Source organism: Aythya ferina (genome assembly GCF_964211825.1).
Source record: "Aythya ferina genome assembly, chromosome: 3".
NCBI lineage: Eukaryota > Metazoa > Chordata > Aves > Anseriformes > Anatidae > Aythya > Aythya ferina.
Genome location: NC_140298.1, coordinates 38,062,176 through 38,078,623, shown reverse-complemented (window position 1 = coordinate 38,078,623; position 16,448 = coordinate 38,062,176). Strand labels below are relative to the sequence as shown.

General features: G+C 36.6%; 1 protein-coding gene across 2 annotated transcripts in view; it reads right to left on the bottom strand.

Annotated features, from left to right (window-relative positions):
• The window catches only part of SRBD1 (S1 RNA binding domain 1), a 129,063-nt gene that overhangs the window by 22,690 nt on the left and 89,925 nt on the right, over positions 1-16,448 (bottom strand). For both annotated transcript variants that reach the window (XM_084515173.1, XM_084515174.1), the window contains exon 18: positions 419-525. In XM_084515173.1, the coding sequence (XP_084371299.1) occupies positions 419-525 (107 nt within the window). The remainder of the gene's footprint in view (positions 1-418; positions 526-16,448) is intronic.

The following is a 16,448-nucleotide window of genomic DNA, read 5'->3' as shown; positions in this document are numbered from 1 at the left end:
AAAACTTTCCCTTAACTCCTTTCTCCTTTCCTCAACAGACTTCTACAGCCTGCTCCACTTAGTAATATAAGAACAGCTTCTAAGAGACAGAAAATACATTTGAAAATCACTTTCTTAGTGCAAAAATACAAATTGATTATATCAAAGCTTTTCTAAATTGCATTATTGGTTCAACATTTTAAACTCTGTTTTCCTTTAAAGAATAATTATATGTGGGAGAATCACACACTAATCACACCTTAAAAACTGACTCGTAAAGATCCAATGAAATACTGTTTTAATGTGCCATTTTCATGTAATTGGGAGTTTCACACAAGAGCCATTTGCTCCAGCTGAGTTTGAGTCAGATGGCAGACTAAACAGAGACTCTGTGATCCAGAGCCATGTAATTACTGGAATAGGAAAATGTTTGACTCACCTTAATAGTATTTCTGAGCAGATGTTAATATCAACTCCTACAAAGCTGACACACTCTTCAACCACACTGTCCAGAGTTGCTTTGAGCAAAGTCTGCGATACATCATGCTGAACAACAAAAATGGAGATATCAGGTTACTGAAATATTGAAGAATACATAAGTAAGAACTTTAAACAATAGCAACATTAATCAAATACTTGCTGGAACTTATCAATATTTTATGTGAGGGTATCTGTTAAAACCAAGTTGTACAATGTATTTTTAAAAGGTCTTCGATATCTTTTTGCCACACCTTTACCATACTACAAAGCCCTAGAATAAGTCACTCTTCACATCAGGTTGTTTTCTTTCTTGTTTAATAACTATTTCCCTGAATCATGTAAAAACCAAAACTACACTAAACGCATAATGCTTGTTTAAAAGGAGTAATGCTTCTGTTCATCCACTGTCTTTACTTTAATCTGATAGTTATTTAAGTATAAACTCAGTCTGAGTTATTAAAAATAAGATATTTTCAAAATAAGGTATTTAAAGATCACAAATGTTGTACTTTTGCACCTGCACAGTTTGCAGATTGTCCTGTTTTTAAGTATCATTCTACAATACAGTTATTATTTACTAAAAGAACAAACCAAATATTGTATGAGGGTGGACAATACATAAGGTATATATCAACCCTGCAGCAATGAAATGTTTCAGATTTTGAACAGATTTCTAGGAAGATTGGCAGGTCCTTGACCGAAGCACCACTAATGGAAATTCTTCAATTTTTTCCATTATTGTTCATAGCATTTCTACTTTTTTCCCCTAAAAGAAAATCAGTCACACTTGTCAAAGATGAAAGTTCTGAAGCTCTAAGATTTCTTTCTCTTCACAGCACAAGCATACTTCAATCTATAACTTCTAGTTCCCCACACAAGCCTATCAGTGCTTAGAAGTCTGACCTGGAGGGAGAAGCCTCTCTAAATGCAGGAGCTAATTCAACCACTATGTTGGCTTAGCTTCAGGGCTCTTACACGTCACTCATGTAAATCTGGGTTGATCTGTTGTGGTTTTGTGATGCACTCATTTAGGACACCAAGTTGGATTTGAGCCAAGACACCAAACACTTCCATCCACTACTTTGTTTAATCTTCTAAAGACATTTAGATCTTTTAAAGTTTTCACAATTAAATTTAACATGTCAACCTCCATCTACTAATACTGGTAGCTAATTAAAGAGTGAGTGGTTAATACTCAAAACAATCCTAAAACTCAGGCCAATGTATTTCTTAGCCCCTTCATTTCAGGTAATGCTAATTGTGATAAATTTTCATCATGACATATGTAAGAAAGTTACATAAATAAACAGCTAGTGAAAATTTCACCAGTGTTACTCCTCCCTATATAAAGCTCCGTGCAAAAAGCCCTGTCTATGCATAAGTACTTCCATTTACACTGTCTCAGACGCACAAATGCAAAGCTTAACAGTACGCTTTGCAGACCAAATGCCAGCTTATACTTAGTAAGGTATTACTAGTACACCACAGCTGCTTTTCAGAATAAGAGAGAGAAACAAGAAAACATCCTAAAAAACAAACAAACAAAAACGCCTCTTGTTTATGTCTCTATATTTGTGTTTTACTGAAGACACAGCTCCTCTCAGTAAGCATGTTCTATATATATCCTCCTTCTGTCATCAGCTGGGTATGTACTAGAACTAGAGGATTCCAGGTCACACAAACACAAAGATGTATTTATATAACACAGAGTAATACATGAGTACCAGAATAAAATACTATAATAGTTCAAAAGCACCCAATTTTATTTATTTTTTTGGCAAGTATAGCTGCCGAATACTGGCTTGGATTTTCCATAAAGAACTGCAAAGTAAAAAATTTTGTAAAATAAATATATTAACTTTTTTTTTTTCTCCTTTCTCTTTATGATGGAGGAAGGCAAAATGTGCTAAAAAATGCAGAGTACTAAAAACTCCTGCTTTTGGGAAATCCCACTGACTCCAAGGCACTTTGGAATCAGATTCACAAATTCACAGTTCCCGGACACCTCTACAAACATCTTGCACTAAAATCACGGAATGGTTTGGGCTGTAAAGGACCTTAAAGATCACCTGGTTCCAACCCCCTGCCATGGGCAGGGACACATCCCACCTGAGGGAGGGGCCCAAAGCCCCATCCAGCCTGGCCTTGAACACCTCCAGGGATGGGGCATCCACAGCTTCTCTGGGCAACCTGTTCCAGTGCCTCACCACCCTCTGAGCAAAGAATTTCCTCCTAACATATAATCTCAATCTTTGCTCTTTTAGTTTAAAACCATTCCCCCCGTCCTATCATTATGTGCCTGAAGAAAAAGTTGTTCTCCATCTTTTTATAAGCCCCTTTACATATTGAAAAGATGCACTGAGATCACCCCAGAGCCTTCCCTTCTTCAGACTGAAAATCCCCAGCTCTTAGTATTACTTCATAGAAGAGGTGCTGCAACCTTCTGATCATCTTCATGGCCTCCTCTGGAGCTGCTCTAAGAGGTCCACACCCTTCTTGTGGTGGGAGCCCCAGACCTCGATGCAGTGCTCCAAAATGGTGTCTCATGAGGGCAGAGTAGAGGGCCGATTAGTATATCTAATCTAAACCTACTCTGTCTTCGTTAAAAGCCATTACCCCTTGTCCCACCACAACACTCTCTGATAGAGTCCCAGCTTTCCTGTAGGCACTCTGTGACAGAGATTAGGGTTGACTGCCGGTTCCCTAGCTTTCAGTCTCGCTCTTAAGATGATCATCAGAAGGAAAAATAGAGTCACGTGATTCATATCTAAGACATCCACCATCATCTCTACAAAAAATTACAGATTAAGGTATATCAAAGAAGGTAAGCAAATACATAGGTCTAGTAGTTCTTTGTATGAGACTTGATTCATCAAAGAACTTCATTTCCAGTTCTGGTAAGAGCAAACTCAAAGCAATTCAGCCAATTATACCCCCAAATAAAACTGGGAAAGGATATACAACCAAAAGCAAAGTATCCTGAAATAGCACTGCTAAGGGAAGGAAGATCAGTGCTTACAGCTCAGCTTCAGAAGTGAAAATGATCTTTATCTGGAAAATTAAGTTTATGGATGCAATAGTTCGTGAAAAATTCAAGTGACAGAATATACACAATTTGGAAAATATATATATATTCAACTGTTACTTCTTTTGCCAAGAACATCTGCTTCTAATGAGGAATACTCAAGTTTCTCAGAGATGATTTGCATCTTTTAAGTTTATTGGTGCTCGACAGTCACCATTAAAAATAAAAAAAAAAAAAAAAAACCCAACCAATGAAAAACAAAGAACAACAAAAATAAAGGAAGACATGCACAAGTTCTTTATTACTTCAATACACAACAGACATACCACTTGGAATGGACATCTCAGCACCTATGCGAAGGTATGAATAAAGAAAAAGCTAATGGGTAAATGTGACAGATCGAGATAAACATAAGACACCACGGCTGTCTTATTAAACAATCCCCAAGCTACCAATACCTCATAGAGGTAAAATATATTTAAGCTAGAGAATGATGCCAAGTTGCAAATGCTAGAAAACTTCACAGACAACAAATCTGCCTCCTGAGACAGCTTCCATGCAGCATAGATTTCTTTTGCTATGACTGAGAAATTTCCAAATCCCTCTTTGTACTGATACAAAGCACAGCAAAGTGTTACAAATTTTTCTCGAAGCAGTTAAAAACAATACTTTACTATCTCAATATCATGGTCAAGATTTCCTACTACTAACAGGCTGCTCTTCAGAAAGCTTTACGGTGCAGTGCATTATCCGGTCTTCCAAAAATTTTACTTACTTTCTCAAGTATCCGAGGTTTGATATTATATACCTCTATGTACTATTTATATACACTGGGGTGATATCAGATTATTCAGACACTACTAGAAACACATACTCATGCTACTCACTTGCTTCAAATAAAGGCAGCAACCCCTTTCAACTGCAGCATTAAGTTCATCAGAATTAAATATATACAAAATAAAGACCAAGCCAAATATGCAAGGCTATGTCCAAAGTGCATTTATGCAGGATTTTTTTATACTGCACAGCCTCCAACAACCCCTCCACATATGAAAGTGGTAGATCACTGCATCAGCTGACCCCCAATATTGTCTTTTCTTTTTAGATAGAAAACCTTTTATTTATTAACTGTGAACACCTGCATAAATCAGTAAGGTTTTATGAAAAAGAATACTCAAAAATCACTACCATTAAACTATTGAGTACTAGAATAATAGATCTGCAGCAGAAAGTACCACTATAATTGTGCAAGGAGTTCAATTTGGATGATGACCTGCAAGCAATAAGAAGCATTATTACCTCTAATTTACGGAAAACTAAGACACTTGCCATAAACTGCAGAATGTCAGGTGCAAAACTGGGACCTTTCTTTTATTATTAAACTTTTAGACTTATTTGCTTTTTTTCTTTGTTTTGGAGTAGGACTACAGAAAGTAATCCTTCCTTCAAAGTAACAGCTACTAAGACCGTATATTCGTATTTGTATTTTCAGGAACTACCAAGTGAAGATTTACCCAATTATTATACCTCTTAATATTTTAGCTGTCTATGTCTGTTTATATGGTATGAACAGACAGCAAGGATCGTTGTCTTGCTCAGTTCCAAGAGCTATGAGCACCTGCTGGAAGTAATTAGCACTGCTCAAAACCCATTCCTTGAGATGGTGCTACAACTGTAACTGAAAGCCTGTGATTTTTCAAAAACCTGTTGTTCTCAAAAGGAAGACAGTAATTCAGCCTCTCAGCTGAGAGACCTCTAGTAGTATAGTCACTGTAAAAATATGTGTCATTACCACCACACATCTATGAAGTCAAAGAACCACTGTTTGCATGTGGCCTGGAGGCTGGACTTAGACTGCACGAGTGTAGACCAGTACCCTGACCGAACTCTCAAAATGCCAGAGTACTAGAGCTACACTCGAACAATCTGAACCTGCAGCTTTTACAAGGAAGTTACAGCTCCATGCTCTTTATCTTTGGAAATCTAAAAGCAAGCAAGCAAACTAAAAACAAACCAACAACAAACAGACAAACACTAAAACAATGCACATAACTAAATCACTTGGTAATCTTCTCCTAGACCGTTACAAAATTGTAATTTCAGAAAATGTGTCTCTCTCTGAAAGAAACCTGTGCCCACATCATTATTATTTTACACTGTGCAGGAGTCAAAGCAGCCACCTTCTACTTCCAGCACAGCTGAAGAGGAATGAGCAGCTCCCCAGAGGCTACAGACTCAGCACAGCCACAACCTAATGCCACTGCCCATGAAGCAGCGGGGAGAAGAGCTCTCAAGACTGTGCAGCAAGCTTCAGCTTCTGGACTCAGGCCGGGTGTAACTGCAGTGTAACACGATCGATATTTTGATCAAATTATACCTCACTTGTCCTTGGAATCCAAAAGTCAGCCTTCAGTCAAGTAAAGGAGTAAATGCAATTTATTTTTCTCTAAGTTCTGAAGCACGTCCAACACCTCATAAAACATTATTTTGTTGGTACCTACCATTGACTTCCTTATCCATGAATTTTAATATTGGCACGTGAGACTAGCCAACACTGCCCTTGAAAAAGTTCTTTCTTTAAAATGAGGTATAACCTTGCAGCCTGAATGGCATTTACTGAATGAGAAATTAGGTGGGACAACACATCCTAAGCGAAGTTCAGAACTGTATCACCTTACAGAGAGCTAATCCACGGAAACTTGTTTTAAGTTTTTAAAAACTTCTCTGCTAGTGCTGTGGCCTGCATGCAATCAGGTGCATTTCAAATGCTTGCGAACCCACAAAAGAAAAATGCATTCTTGTCAAGCCCTTAAGTACAGCAGGACTAATGCAATAAAAATAGAGTAATGATGAGTACTTTTCATGGGCAGAATTGGAAAAAATTAAAAGTGCACCTTACATGTCAAGTGGAAGTATTGGGAAGTTCAGGTTGGAGTTTTAATCTCTAGCATCCTCTGGAAAATCCCTTTCAGTTAGACTCTGAGAAAACAAGCTTATTCCTCTGATGTTTGATAAAAGAACCTAACTTCAAGAATTTCTTTTGAAGATTGTTTGTGGTTTCCCCAAATGTTACATTGTTACAGGATATATTGTTATCCTATGTACTTAACTCAGACTCATTTCTTGTTTTCAAAAATCTGAATTCTGTTTATTTTAACAGCATATTACTATTACTGAAATACCACAAGAGAGGAATGGATTTATATTTTCAAAGAAAATGATAAAACATAAACAAAGTCTGTCAAGACCTGCCACTGAAAAAGAAAACAAAAATGCACACTTGATCACATCAACATTTTAAGTCACTTGCAAGTTGCTGGAATTCATCTTATGTTCACTTGTGCTTGTGTCCTAACAGATGCAGCAAAGTTGATTTCCCAGACAGAAATCCTATGTTTCAATTTCAGTCCAAAGCTGTGATCTGGGGATGTTAAAGCTCTACAGATATAGGGAATTCCCTGGAATAATACAGAAAAATAAAGCAAAGAACCTCATGAATGGAGTTTCATAGATCATATGCCTGAAAGACAACAAATCCAGCCAGGGATTTTCCTGTAAAGTGCCAAAGGATAAGAGGGGGAAAAAAATATAAAATAAAATAAAAATTACATGTGGCTAGAGGGAGAAGGAATAGTACCTTTCTGGAGAGACAAGACAGAAGTCATGAAGACCAGGTGGGCCTGGTCACGTGTGGGCATTCTGTTTAGTCTGAAGCCAGCGACCATCCCTTTGCAGTACTGAGTGAGGAACAGCAACGAGTGGATATAAAGTTCCAACCGGCTTCACTGAGAGCAGAGTAAACCCCCAGGAGATGTGAGGAGCTTGGTAAAGGTCTATATAAACAAATAGCCTGCCAGTTCCACTCGAAACATACTGTAGCTGCTCGTCTCTATTAAGGAATGTGATACTTACAACATTACAAGCTACAGCAAAAATACAAATTCATTTAAGAGTATTTTCTAGAAAGGAAAGGTTTGTACAGTCGATACACATCGTCACTGTATTGCAACCTTGATTTCTAATATAAGCAACTTCTCACACTTGCTGGCTTTGTCAAAGTTAATGTACGTACACATACACTTAGCAACTGATATACCAGGTGATTAATATAGTATCAGCATTGTCTTGAGAATATAGCTTTAAAACTAACATAACCATTCCCTCTTTAGAAAAAAAAACACAACACACAATCATATATACCAAACAATGACATTCAATAGTTTTCCAGTCCCATAACAACAGAATAAATCACAATACAAAGTTAAGAGAAAAGAAATATTTTTATCTAGCATGAGAACACTCATGGAGCCCTTAGTGGAAGAACTTTTTGGTAGTCTGACTTTCCTCGCTCCATCCACCCCACTTTTTTTTTTTTTTTTTTTTTTTTTTTTTTTAAAAGCAAATCAGTTAAAATTTAATATCCTTAAAGAGCAGTTTCAAATCCTGCTGTGGAGTTTTCTCCCTCTGTTCTTTCTAGCTCCTCCTTTGCTTTCATCAGGTACTCCTTCCCTCTTCATTCCCAGCATCTTCCACTGCATAGTTCAAGGCAAAAATAAGCTAGGAATGAAACAAATGCAAGACACTGTTCGGCAGAGAGCACAGCCAAACTCAAATAAAGCAAGCTTATTTTCTCTCCTTGCTAAAAAGCAGGCACTTCATTTTGATTGACATATGGCAGCACAAAAAAGTCAACCAGGGTAGTGTTTATTGAATGACCCATGGAAGACTGAAAGCTGACAGAAAACGTGAAAAAACAGAATTTTGTTCAGTACCAGTGTTTATGGATTCAAGGCATAGTACATAAGCATCCATTGTGTCACTCACATCTTTGATAACTGAAACCAATTTCAGCACCACTTACTACATGTCACAGCAAACTTATATTTAAAGCAAAAGCATAAATGATTGGTAAAAAAATCTCTATGATGTAGTAGTAAACTTGCGCCTTTCAAACACTGCTCGGCACTAAGATTAACAAACACTGCATTAAAACATGTGTTGAGTACTTTCCCTATTATGCATATAACACAAGCAAAATGTTTGCACATTGGAAATTGAAAAGTTGACAGGACTGAATAATAAACTGCATTAACTTTTCGGCACTAAAAATTGTCCCAATGAAAACTTTTTTTTTTTTTTTTTTTTTTTTACAAGTGACAAAAACATCAACATTTCTCTTGTCTCAAATAGAAGCAAAATAGAAGCAACATTTCAGAACCACCACCACTGTTGACAGCACAAGATCATTACTAATGAAGTAATTAGCACAATATAAAATTGAGAGATCAAATTAAACTAGTAGAATGTCATTAATGAGAATAGTGCATGTCCTATACTGTATATTGAAATAACACTTGACTGCTCTTGCAATGTAAGTTGCTTTTTTGTTGTTGTTGTTTTCTTTTTTAAACTGAAGTTCTCAGCAGGCAGGAGGGCAAAGAACAATCAACGTGCACTCATTTTCCTAGTATCCCTGACAGATACACAATGATTTGTGGCTTCACAACATACGCAACATAACCCTTACTTTTATTCAAGTCTGGAAATACCCTCAAAAAGCTTACTGCAAACACTAGAAAAATGAAGTATTTAAGTTAACTGTAAACATATAAAATAAGATTTTGTACTGTAACAAATTAATTAAACTTCCTTGCAATAATATTTTCTTATGTATTCTCTAGTGGAGGATCTGGAGATACAAATCATCATTGCATTACTATTGTTGACTTAAATGCTTTAAATTTAAACTTTTAAATTTAAATACTTTAAACTTTGTAACTACTGCATATATGAATATACTCATCGCAGATGCGTGCAATTTGATGACAGAGATGTTGCGCCATAAAATTGATCACTTTACTTTCCAAAATCTTTTAAATTTTTTATTATGGTTCTAAAGCTTGGACAAATAAAGTTTTACACAAGCTTAGAAAGTCATAAAGAAATAAAATAAAATAAGGTATTAAAATTGAAGCTTTATGGTTTAGAAACTATAGCTTAAAATAGCTTTAAAACTATTTTAAACTATTATTTGAAAAACATATCTATGAACTTTAATTTTAAAAGCCATTAGTCCAAAAAGCAACTGTGCTGAATTTCAGGACTGCCTTGGGTTTGTTTTTGCTGAAGTGTAAATGGAAGAGAGAATAGAGTTCTTTATTTGTACAAACATTTACAACTGCAAGTTGAGAGACCGGTGTATCTTCAAGATAGAATGGAATTAAAAACACTTCTAATTTAGTAGTATTTAAGCGCGCCTCCCACCCAACCTTAACTCTGGACCAAGTTAAGATTTACCTTCCAGTGCAAAAGAAGGATACATGTGTATTCTCAATAACTAAAGTATTTTCATGAAACATTAAGAGTAATCTGAAATTCTCCAAAATTTTCAATGACAGCAAATCAGTAGCTGGTACTATGGAGATATCAAGTAGTGACTTTTGCTTTTGGTGTAATTATTCAGACTGCTTTGACCCGTAGCTGAAAGAATTTTGAGTGTTTTTTTTTGTTGTTGTTTGTTTGTTTGTTTTTACAATTCTGGTTTTGCTAAGATGTTGTGGAAATGTAACAGCAATAACCTCCCCCACCAGACACATATACAAAAATATTGCAGAACCTTTCAACTCTACACTACTTAGATAAAAGTACCTTAGCACAGTCCCAGTTTTATAGATATCAAACCAAAATCACAAGAACTTAGTGATTGCTCTTAAACTATGTAAGAAGTCAATGAAGAAGAAAGGACTACAATTTCTCATTTCCTATCTGTAACCTGAGCATCATTACCCAGTATCGCACATCTTGCACCTCCAATATTTTATTGTGTTCATGCACTGATTGTTATATTCTGATTGCATGGTCCAGGGACAGCTTACAAATCTTTCTGCATCTTTGTTTTGAGTCGTCACATGCATGACTGTAAAACAATTTAGAAAAAAAAGCTTTAAATAGCTTCAATTTTAGAAACCAATAATAATTTCTTATTAAGCAATTGTCTAAGTTATCACAGTGGGAGATAGAAAAGTGCTGTAACTGAATCCTTTACATCCTGCTCCAGGGAAGTGCTTATATGCCCAACCTAGCGATCAAAATTAAGCTGCTCCTTTTTATAAACTGTTTCCAGGTAGGTATCAAGATTTAATTGCAACCAGGCTATATAATCACACTGAACATTTAAAGTCTGAATGAGAAGTTGGAAAGAAAACCATATAACAGAAGTGCAGTTAAATCCTAACTGTGAAAATGAATCTCTAAAAGCTGATCCCAAGGTCTTCCTGATGCCTCCTAACTGCTAGGATCAACACCACCTTACACGCATAATTAAATAGGACGAATAGCTCTAAAATTGTTTTAGTTAATTATATTCATAAGATAATATCTTCATAAAATACATGTGGAAAAATTAAGAATGACCTGTACCTGATTTTATTTGAGGAAGAATAGATTTATTACTGCATGAATGCTTCTATAAGAGAACTGGAAGCCAATATCCAAGTGTCTCAAGTTATATACAGACTGATTACTCTTTCATATGCTCAGCAGTTTGTTTAAAATAAACTTTTTTTCATTAAGTGGAAAAAAAAGTAAGAAGTTGGTGTGAAATTAAACAACAATAGCTGATGATCCACAGGATATTTAAGTACCTGGTGTTATTTATTTCAAAGTGCTAGGAACAGGCTTAAAAGGTCATTTACAAAATTGTCTTGCAGTTTCCATCTTTTCCAAGGCAGAAAGGTACTTAGTCATTATGGGATCACCATCCCTAATAAGTTTTCAGCCCCAACTCTCAAGGATATTTTTTTCACCTTTCTACAATATTTCACAAGAAAAATGTGGGATTACCAGAATTTCCATTTCTTTGGAGGCATATTTATTAGAAAATAGTATGATTGTGTGATATGTTAGCTGTGAAAAGTTGTGATAAGTGACTTGTTAATAAACTGAACAACGAACTAAATAAATAAACTAATAAACCTTTAAAAAAATATTATTGCAGTATACCAACATCTAGTCTTAAGTAATCCTAAATTCATGTACCTATATATCTTCCGTTCCTCCAGGAGAGACATGAAAAAGGATAGCTTCCTTTAAACCCTGAGCTGAGAGTTATGCTTTATCTGAAACTCAAGGAAATAACTGTAGTTTGCTATCAAACCAGACAAACCATGAATGGCCTGCACACTTTCTTCAAACAAAAGCTAATGGAAACATTTTATTTAGTACTTTACTAAATGATGCACTTTCAAGATAGCAAATGCACTTTTGTGACTAGAGAAAAAAAGGCAAAACATCCACCCACAACAAACAAATAAACAAACAGCATCTCTCAAATTCAGGACACAGATGTTCAAAGTAAAAGAAGCCTTAGCCCTTTGCTGACTTTTTCCTAAAACTCTTAAAAATCAAACCCTACAACACATTAAGATATGCCATTTACTTTGGACACTGTCTTGTCAGAAAAGATTACTATGCCACTGTACTTCTTTCATAAATAAAGCTGGGAAATTATATGGTACCTAGTAACAACAGCATAGGATCAGATATCGGGATGTGACAAAAAAGAAGGACAGTATCATGATGTGTGTGCAGAGGGAAGGAACACTATGAAAATAAAGAGCACAGACACCCTATTTTGCACACACTTCAGGTGAAGTTCTGTGGCCATTACCCATCTTACTCACACTTAAAAGTATTTTCAGTAGAATAGTAATGTTCTGTAACAGTGCTACTTCGAGTAAAGTACTTCTGATAATCTAAGTTGTAGATGATGGCCCATAACTAAGTAATGAAAATCTATGGCTGAAACAGATTTAACATAGATTCCCCTAACATTAATTCATCAAAGCACATAGATAGACGGATGCAATATGGCTTTACTACACCACTGAAGAGAGAAGCAGTTGCAGAGACAAAAGACAACCCTGCCAGCTTACGCTTTCTGAGAAGACAAGATCAATACATATCCTCTGAATAGCTAAGAGAACAGCTTTTCTTGGAAAAGTGAGTTTAGTGTTATTATACATAGTCTTTACAGCACTATTGACTGCATCTATCTAAAGCACAATGGCCAGAAAAACATACCGCATTACAGATGGAGAGAGGCACAACAGGACTAACGGGGACACAATGTGGGACATAACCTACAAGGACGAATTCAAAACCACTTCTTACTTGTCAATTACCCATACATAGCTTTAAATCAGCATACTCATAAACAAGATATGGTTCTCAGACCATGCAGAGGAAAATCACCAAGAACTGTGTATGATGGCTGAGACCTATTAGCAACAGTCATAAGGCTTCCATGTCATCTGCCAGCAAGCTCTACTCTGCTAGGCTGCCTCCAGACCAAAATTGGGGTTGCCTTCAATCTGAACTCTCCTCCAGTTATTGTACTCTTCTATTCAGAGTAATAATAAATATTTGAAATAGGAAATTGTCATGAAGATTACCAGTAAGACATGAAAAAGGCAGACATGTATACTAAGAGGTCACTTAGAATTGAATTTGACTACCCTTTGCAGCATAACATTGTCTTTGTTCTCTTTGTCAATGGAAAGAGAATTTTTTTTCTTATCTATGGAAAGCACTTGTTAATAGTGATACCTGAAATTCCAATTGGTATTATCTAGCAACTTTACGTGTTTTAAAATTCAGCTGGAAACTGAAGAAACAAGTATTTGAGTAAGTGTACCATTAAGAATTACTATTTTTAATTTATGATTCCTTTTCAATCATGTCTTAATATTCTCTAGAGCTCCTTTTGCTGGATACTGCAAAAGAGAGAAGAGAATAACATATATATATATATTTAAAACCTATATATATATATTAACCTATATATATCCACTTAATAAGGATAACTAATGCTTGAAGGGCTGCCAACCACCACCTATGTGGCGAAGCTTCTGGCAACATGCATGCAGATCACTGTTGAACATGAAGCTTTGTCTTAAGGAAAGACAAAGATTGTAACAAGTCAGAAAGATTCTGGACACCCAAGTGCTGTACTAAGTGAAGAATGAACTATATCTTCTTAGAAGCAAATTTTAAAATCATACATGCAGCTTTGGCAGTACAGGAACAAGCTTACTAGGTAGCAGAATTTAGTACACCGAAGTAAATGTTAAAATGGCTGTCTGATGATGCTGATTGAGTACTTCAGCTTCTTTAGAATGGGCATCTTCAACGGAAAGCCATCAAGCCAGTTAGATGCTGGAGGACATTGCAGTGACCCATGAGACTCACACATGTCCAAAGCCATCACTCCATGGAGAAAATCCAATGAGCACTGAAGAGGAAAGATCATAGCAGCTAGATTGGATCTTGAAAAGTGTACTCTCAAACATCTAAAGATCTCCCACATCTCCAGTTTAAGCTGGCTGGAATGGGAATGGTGGAGAAGGAACTCATGGTAGGACTACTCACTCAGCCCTCCAGTTACAAAAACTTGTTTCTTTCAAAAGGGGTAAAAACATGTAAGTGGGTGTATGTTCGTCAAAGAACAGACAAGGAGGCAAAAGCTGTAGTAGAAAGGACTGATGGAACTGAGCAACGGTTTCAGAAATTAAGACACTTGGGCACAGTACAGAGGGTGAGGGAAGATGGAAAGACATGCACAAAAAAAAACCAACACTCTACAAATTTGTATAAAGGAAACTCAAGGAAGAAAAGGGAAGGGCAGTATTTGTACTGTGCAAGGCAGGCCATGGCCTGCCAGCCTGTCCTAACATGCTCTCAGTCTTGTCCATATACAAATACCTTGTTCAGGGCTGCCTTAATTAAGATTAAAAGTAGCATTTCATCATCATTTAGGACTAAATGGGAGCTGTAACCGATAAAAACCTCTTCCATCGAAGTGACAGAAATTTAGGAGGACGTAATGAAAATAACATGTCCTTAACATGTCCTCCCCAGTTCATCTGTTAACAGCTGCATTCATCAACTTGATTACAATAAAATGAAGGATGACTATACAGCAAGAATCAGGAAAAATACCCAAACAGATTGGGGGTTTGTGTGTTAATACTTACAACAAATGTCCAGATTATCACTCCACCTACTTTGAGGTTTTGTGATGTCCTAAATGCCAATATTAAGGCAGCCAACAGGTACAAAAATCTTGACTCACAGTAGCATTTCTGTACAAAGTTGAAGACACCAAATTGAAATAATACCAAATGGTGAATTAAGAACAAAAATATTAAAAAGGCTGTTTAAATCTTCTGCCCTGATAAATGGGGCAGAAAAAGTCCACGCTCAACGAATACTCATTTTGCTCTGTAATAATAATAAACAGTACATACAGCCATTGTGAATAAGCCTAACACTTGTTCTTGTAAAACAAGTGAGTTTGAAGACCCGAAATGTATGTTTACCTGGTTAAAATGAATGTTTTTCTTTAAAGTTTTACCTTACACTCCAAGATTTCTGTGACTGCAAACCACTCTAAAGTTTCAGTCCTTAATTTATCAATAATCATTCTGTCTTAACTGACCTCTCTAAAAAAATAAGAAACCATGTAATAAAAGGGCGACGAAGCTGGTGAGGGGCCTGGAGAACAAGTCCTACGAGGAGCGGCTGAGGGAGCTGGGCTTGTTCAGCCTGGAGAAGAGGAGGCTCAGGGGCGACCTTATCGCTCTCTATGGGTACCTCAAGGGAGGCTGTAGCGAGGTGGGGGTTGGTCTGTTCTCCCACGTGCCTGGTGACAGGACGAGGGGGAATGGGCTTAAATTGAGCCAGGGGAGTTTTAGGTTAGATGTTAGGAAGAACTTCTTTACCGAAAGGGTTGTGAGGCATTGGAACAGGCTGCCCAGGGAAGTGGTGGAGTCACCTTCCCTGGAAGTCTTCAAAAGACGTTTAGATGTAGAGCTTAGGGATATGGTTTAGTGGGGACTGCTAGCATTAGGTCAGAGGTTGGACTCGATGATCTTGAGGTCTCTTCCAACCTAGAAATTCTGTGATTCTGTGAAAAGTGAAGAAGCAATTTTAAATGTTTAGTCCTACTGCTTGGATAGTTATGAGAAAAGCATAACCTGCTTTACTCTGCAAGGGAACTGAATCAGAACCACATTGGTCAGTCTCTCCTGCTCTCCATATTCTCCTACACATTTTTAAGTGAAGAATGCCCATTTACAATTAAAAAATAAAATAAAATAACGTTTTCCTATAAAAAATGACATGGCAAATGGTATTTGAAATTGGTAACCATCTTCAACTGTTTCCACCAAGACAGTAGGCATTTACCTGTTCTTGTACTTGCAAGTACAGTTCAAGGTCCCCACAGTGCCCTTTGCGTTCCATGCAGTTTGGGTCAAACTTCACAACAGCTCAACTTTCCTTTGAAATGCTGCCATGCTTGGTCTGTTTAAGAATGAAACCTGCTTGCCCTTAGGGCTTGATAGAGTTAAAGGGCAAAATCCTGGCTCCATTTAGCGTCAGTGGGCAGTTTGCCATTTAATTCAATTGGTCTAGTATTTCACAGTGACCTTAAGGATATACTGAAAAACTTGTACCCATGTATCTTTCCTTTGCTTGGAGGAATAGCAGCAGTGTGTATTAGTTTTTAACAGTTAAGTCTGGGTGGCAAATAGGACGCTTTTGCTTTTACTTTAAAAGCTCACATCAAGCTCAGAAGCATTAATTCAGAATTATGGGATAAAGCTATAAACATTGGCTCATCAACATTAAATTTATCATCTTCTGTCTAAAAAATGTATTTAAAATTAAACAGGCATCTGAGAAAACATTCACTTTTTCACATTTTAAAGGAAAAGATCACACAAATCACATTTTATTTCACAGGAAGAACACACGTTTTCAATGGTAGCAAAAATGTGGCTGTACCAATGCTATGTTGCAATTGACTTTGAAGACACTTGCAGAGACAGCATAGGCAGGACGTATTTTAGATGACACCCATCTCAGCATCCTAAACTAACTACAACATTTAACAATTCACAGC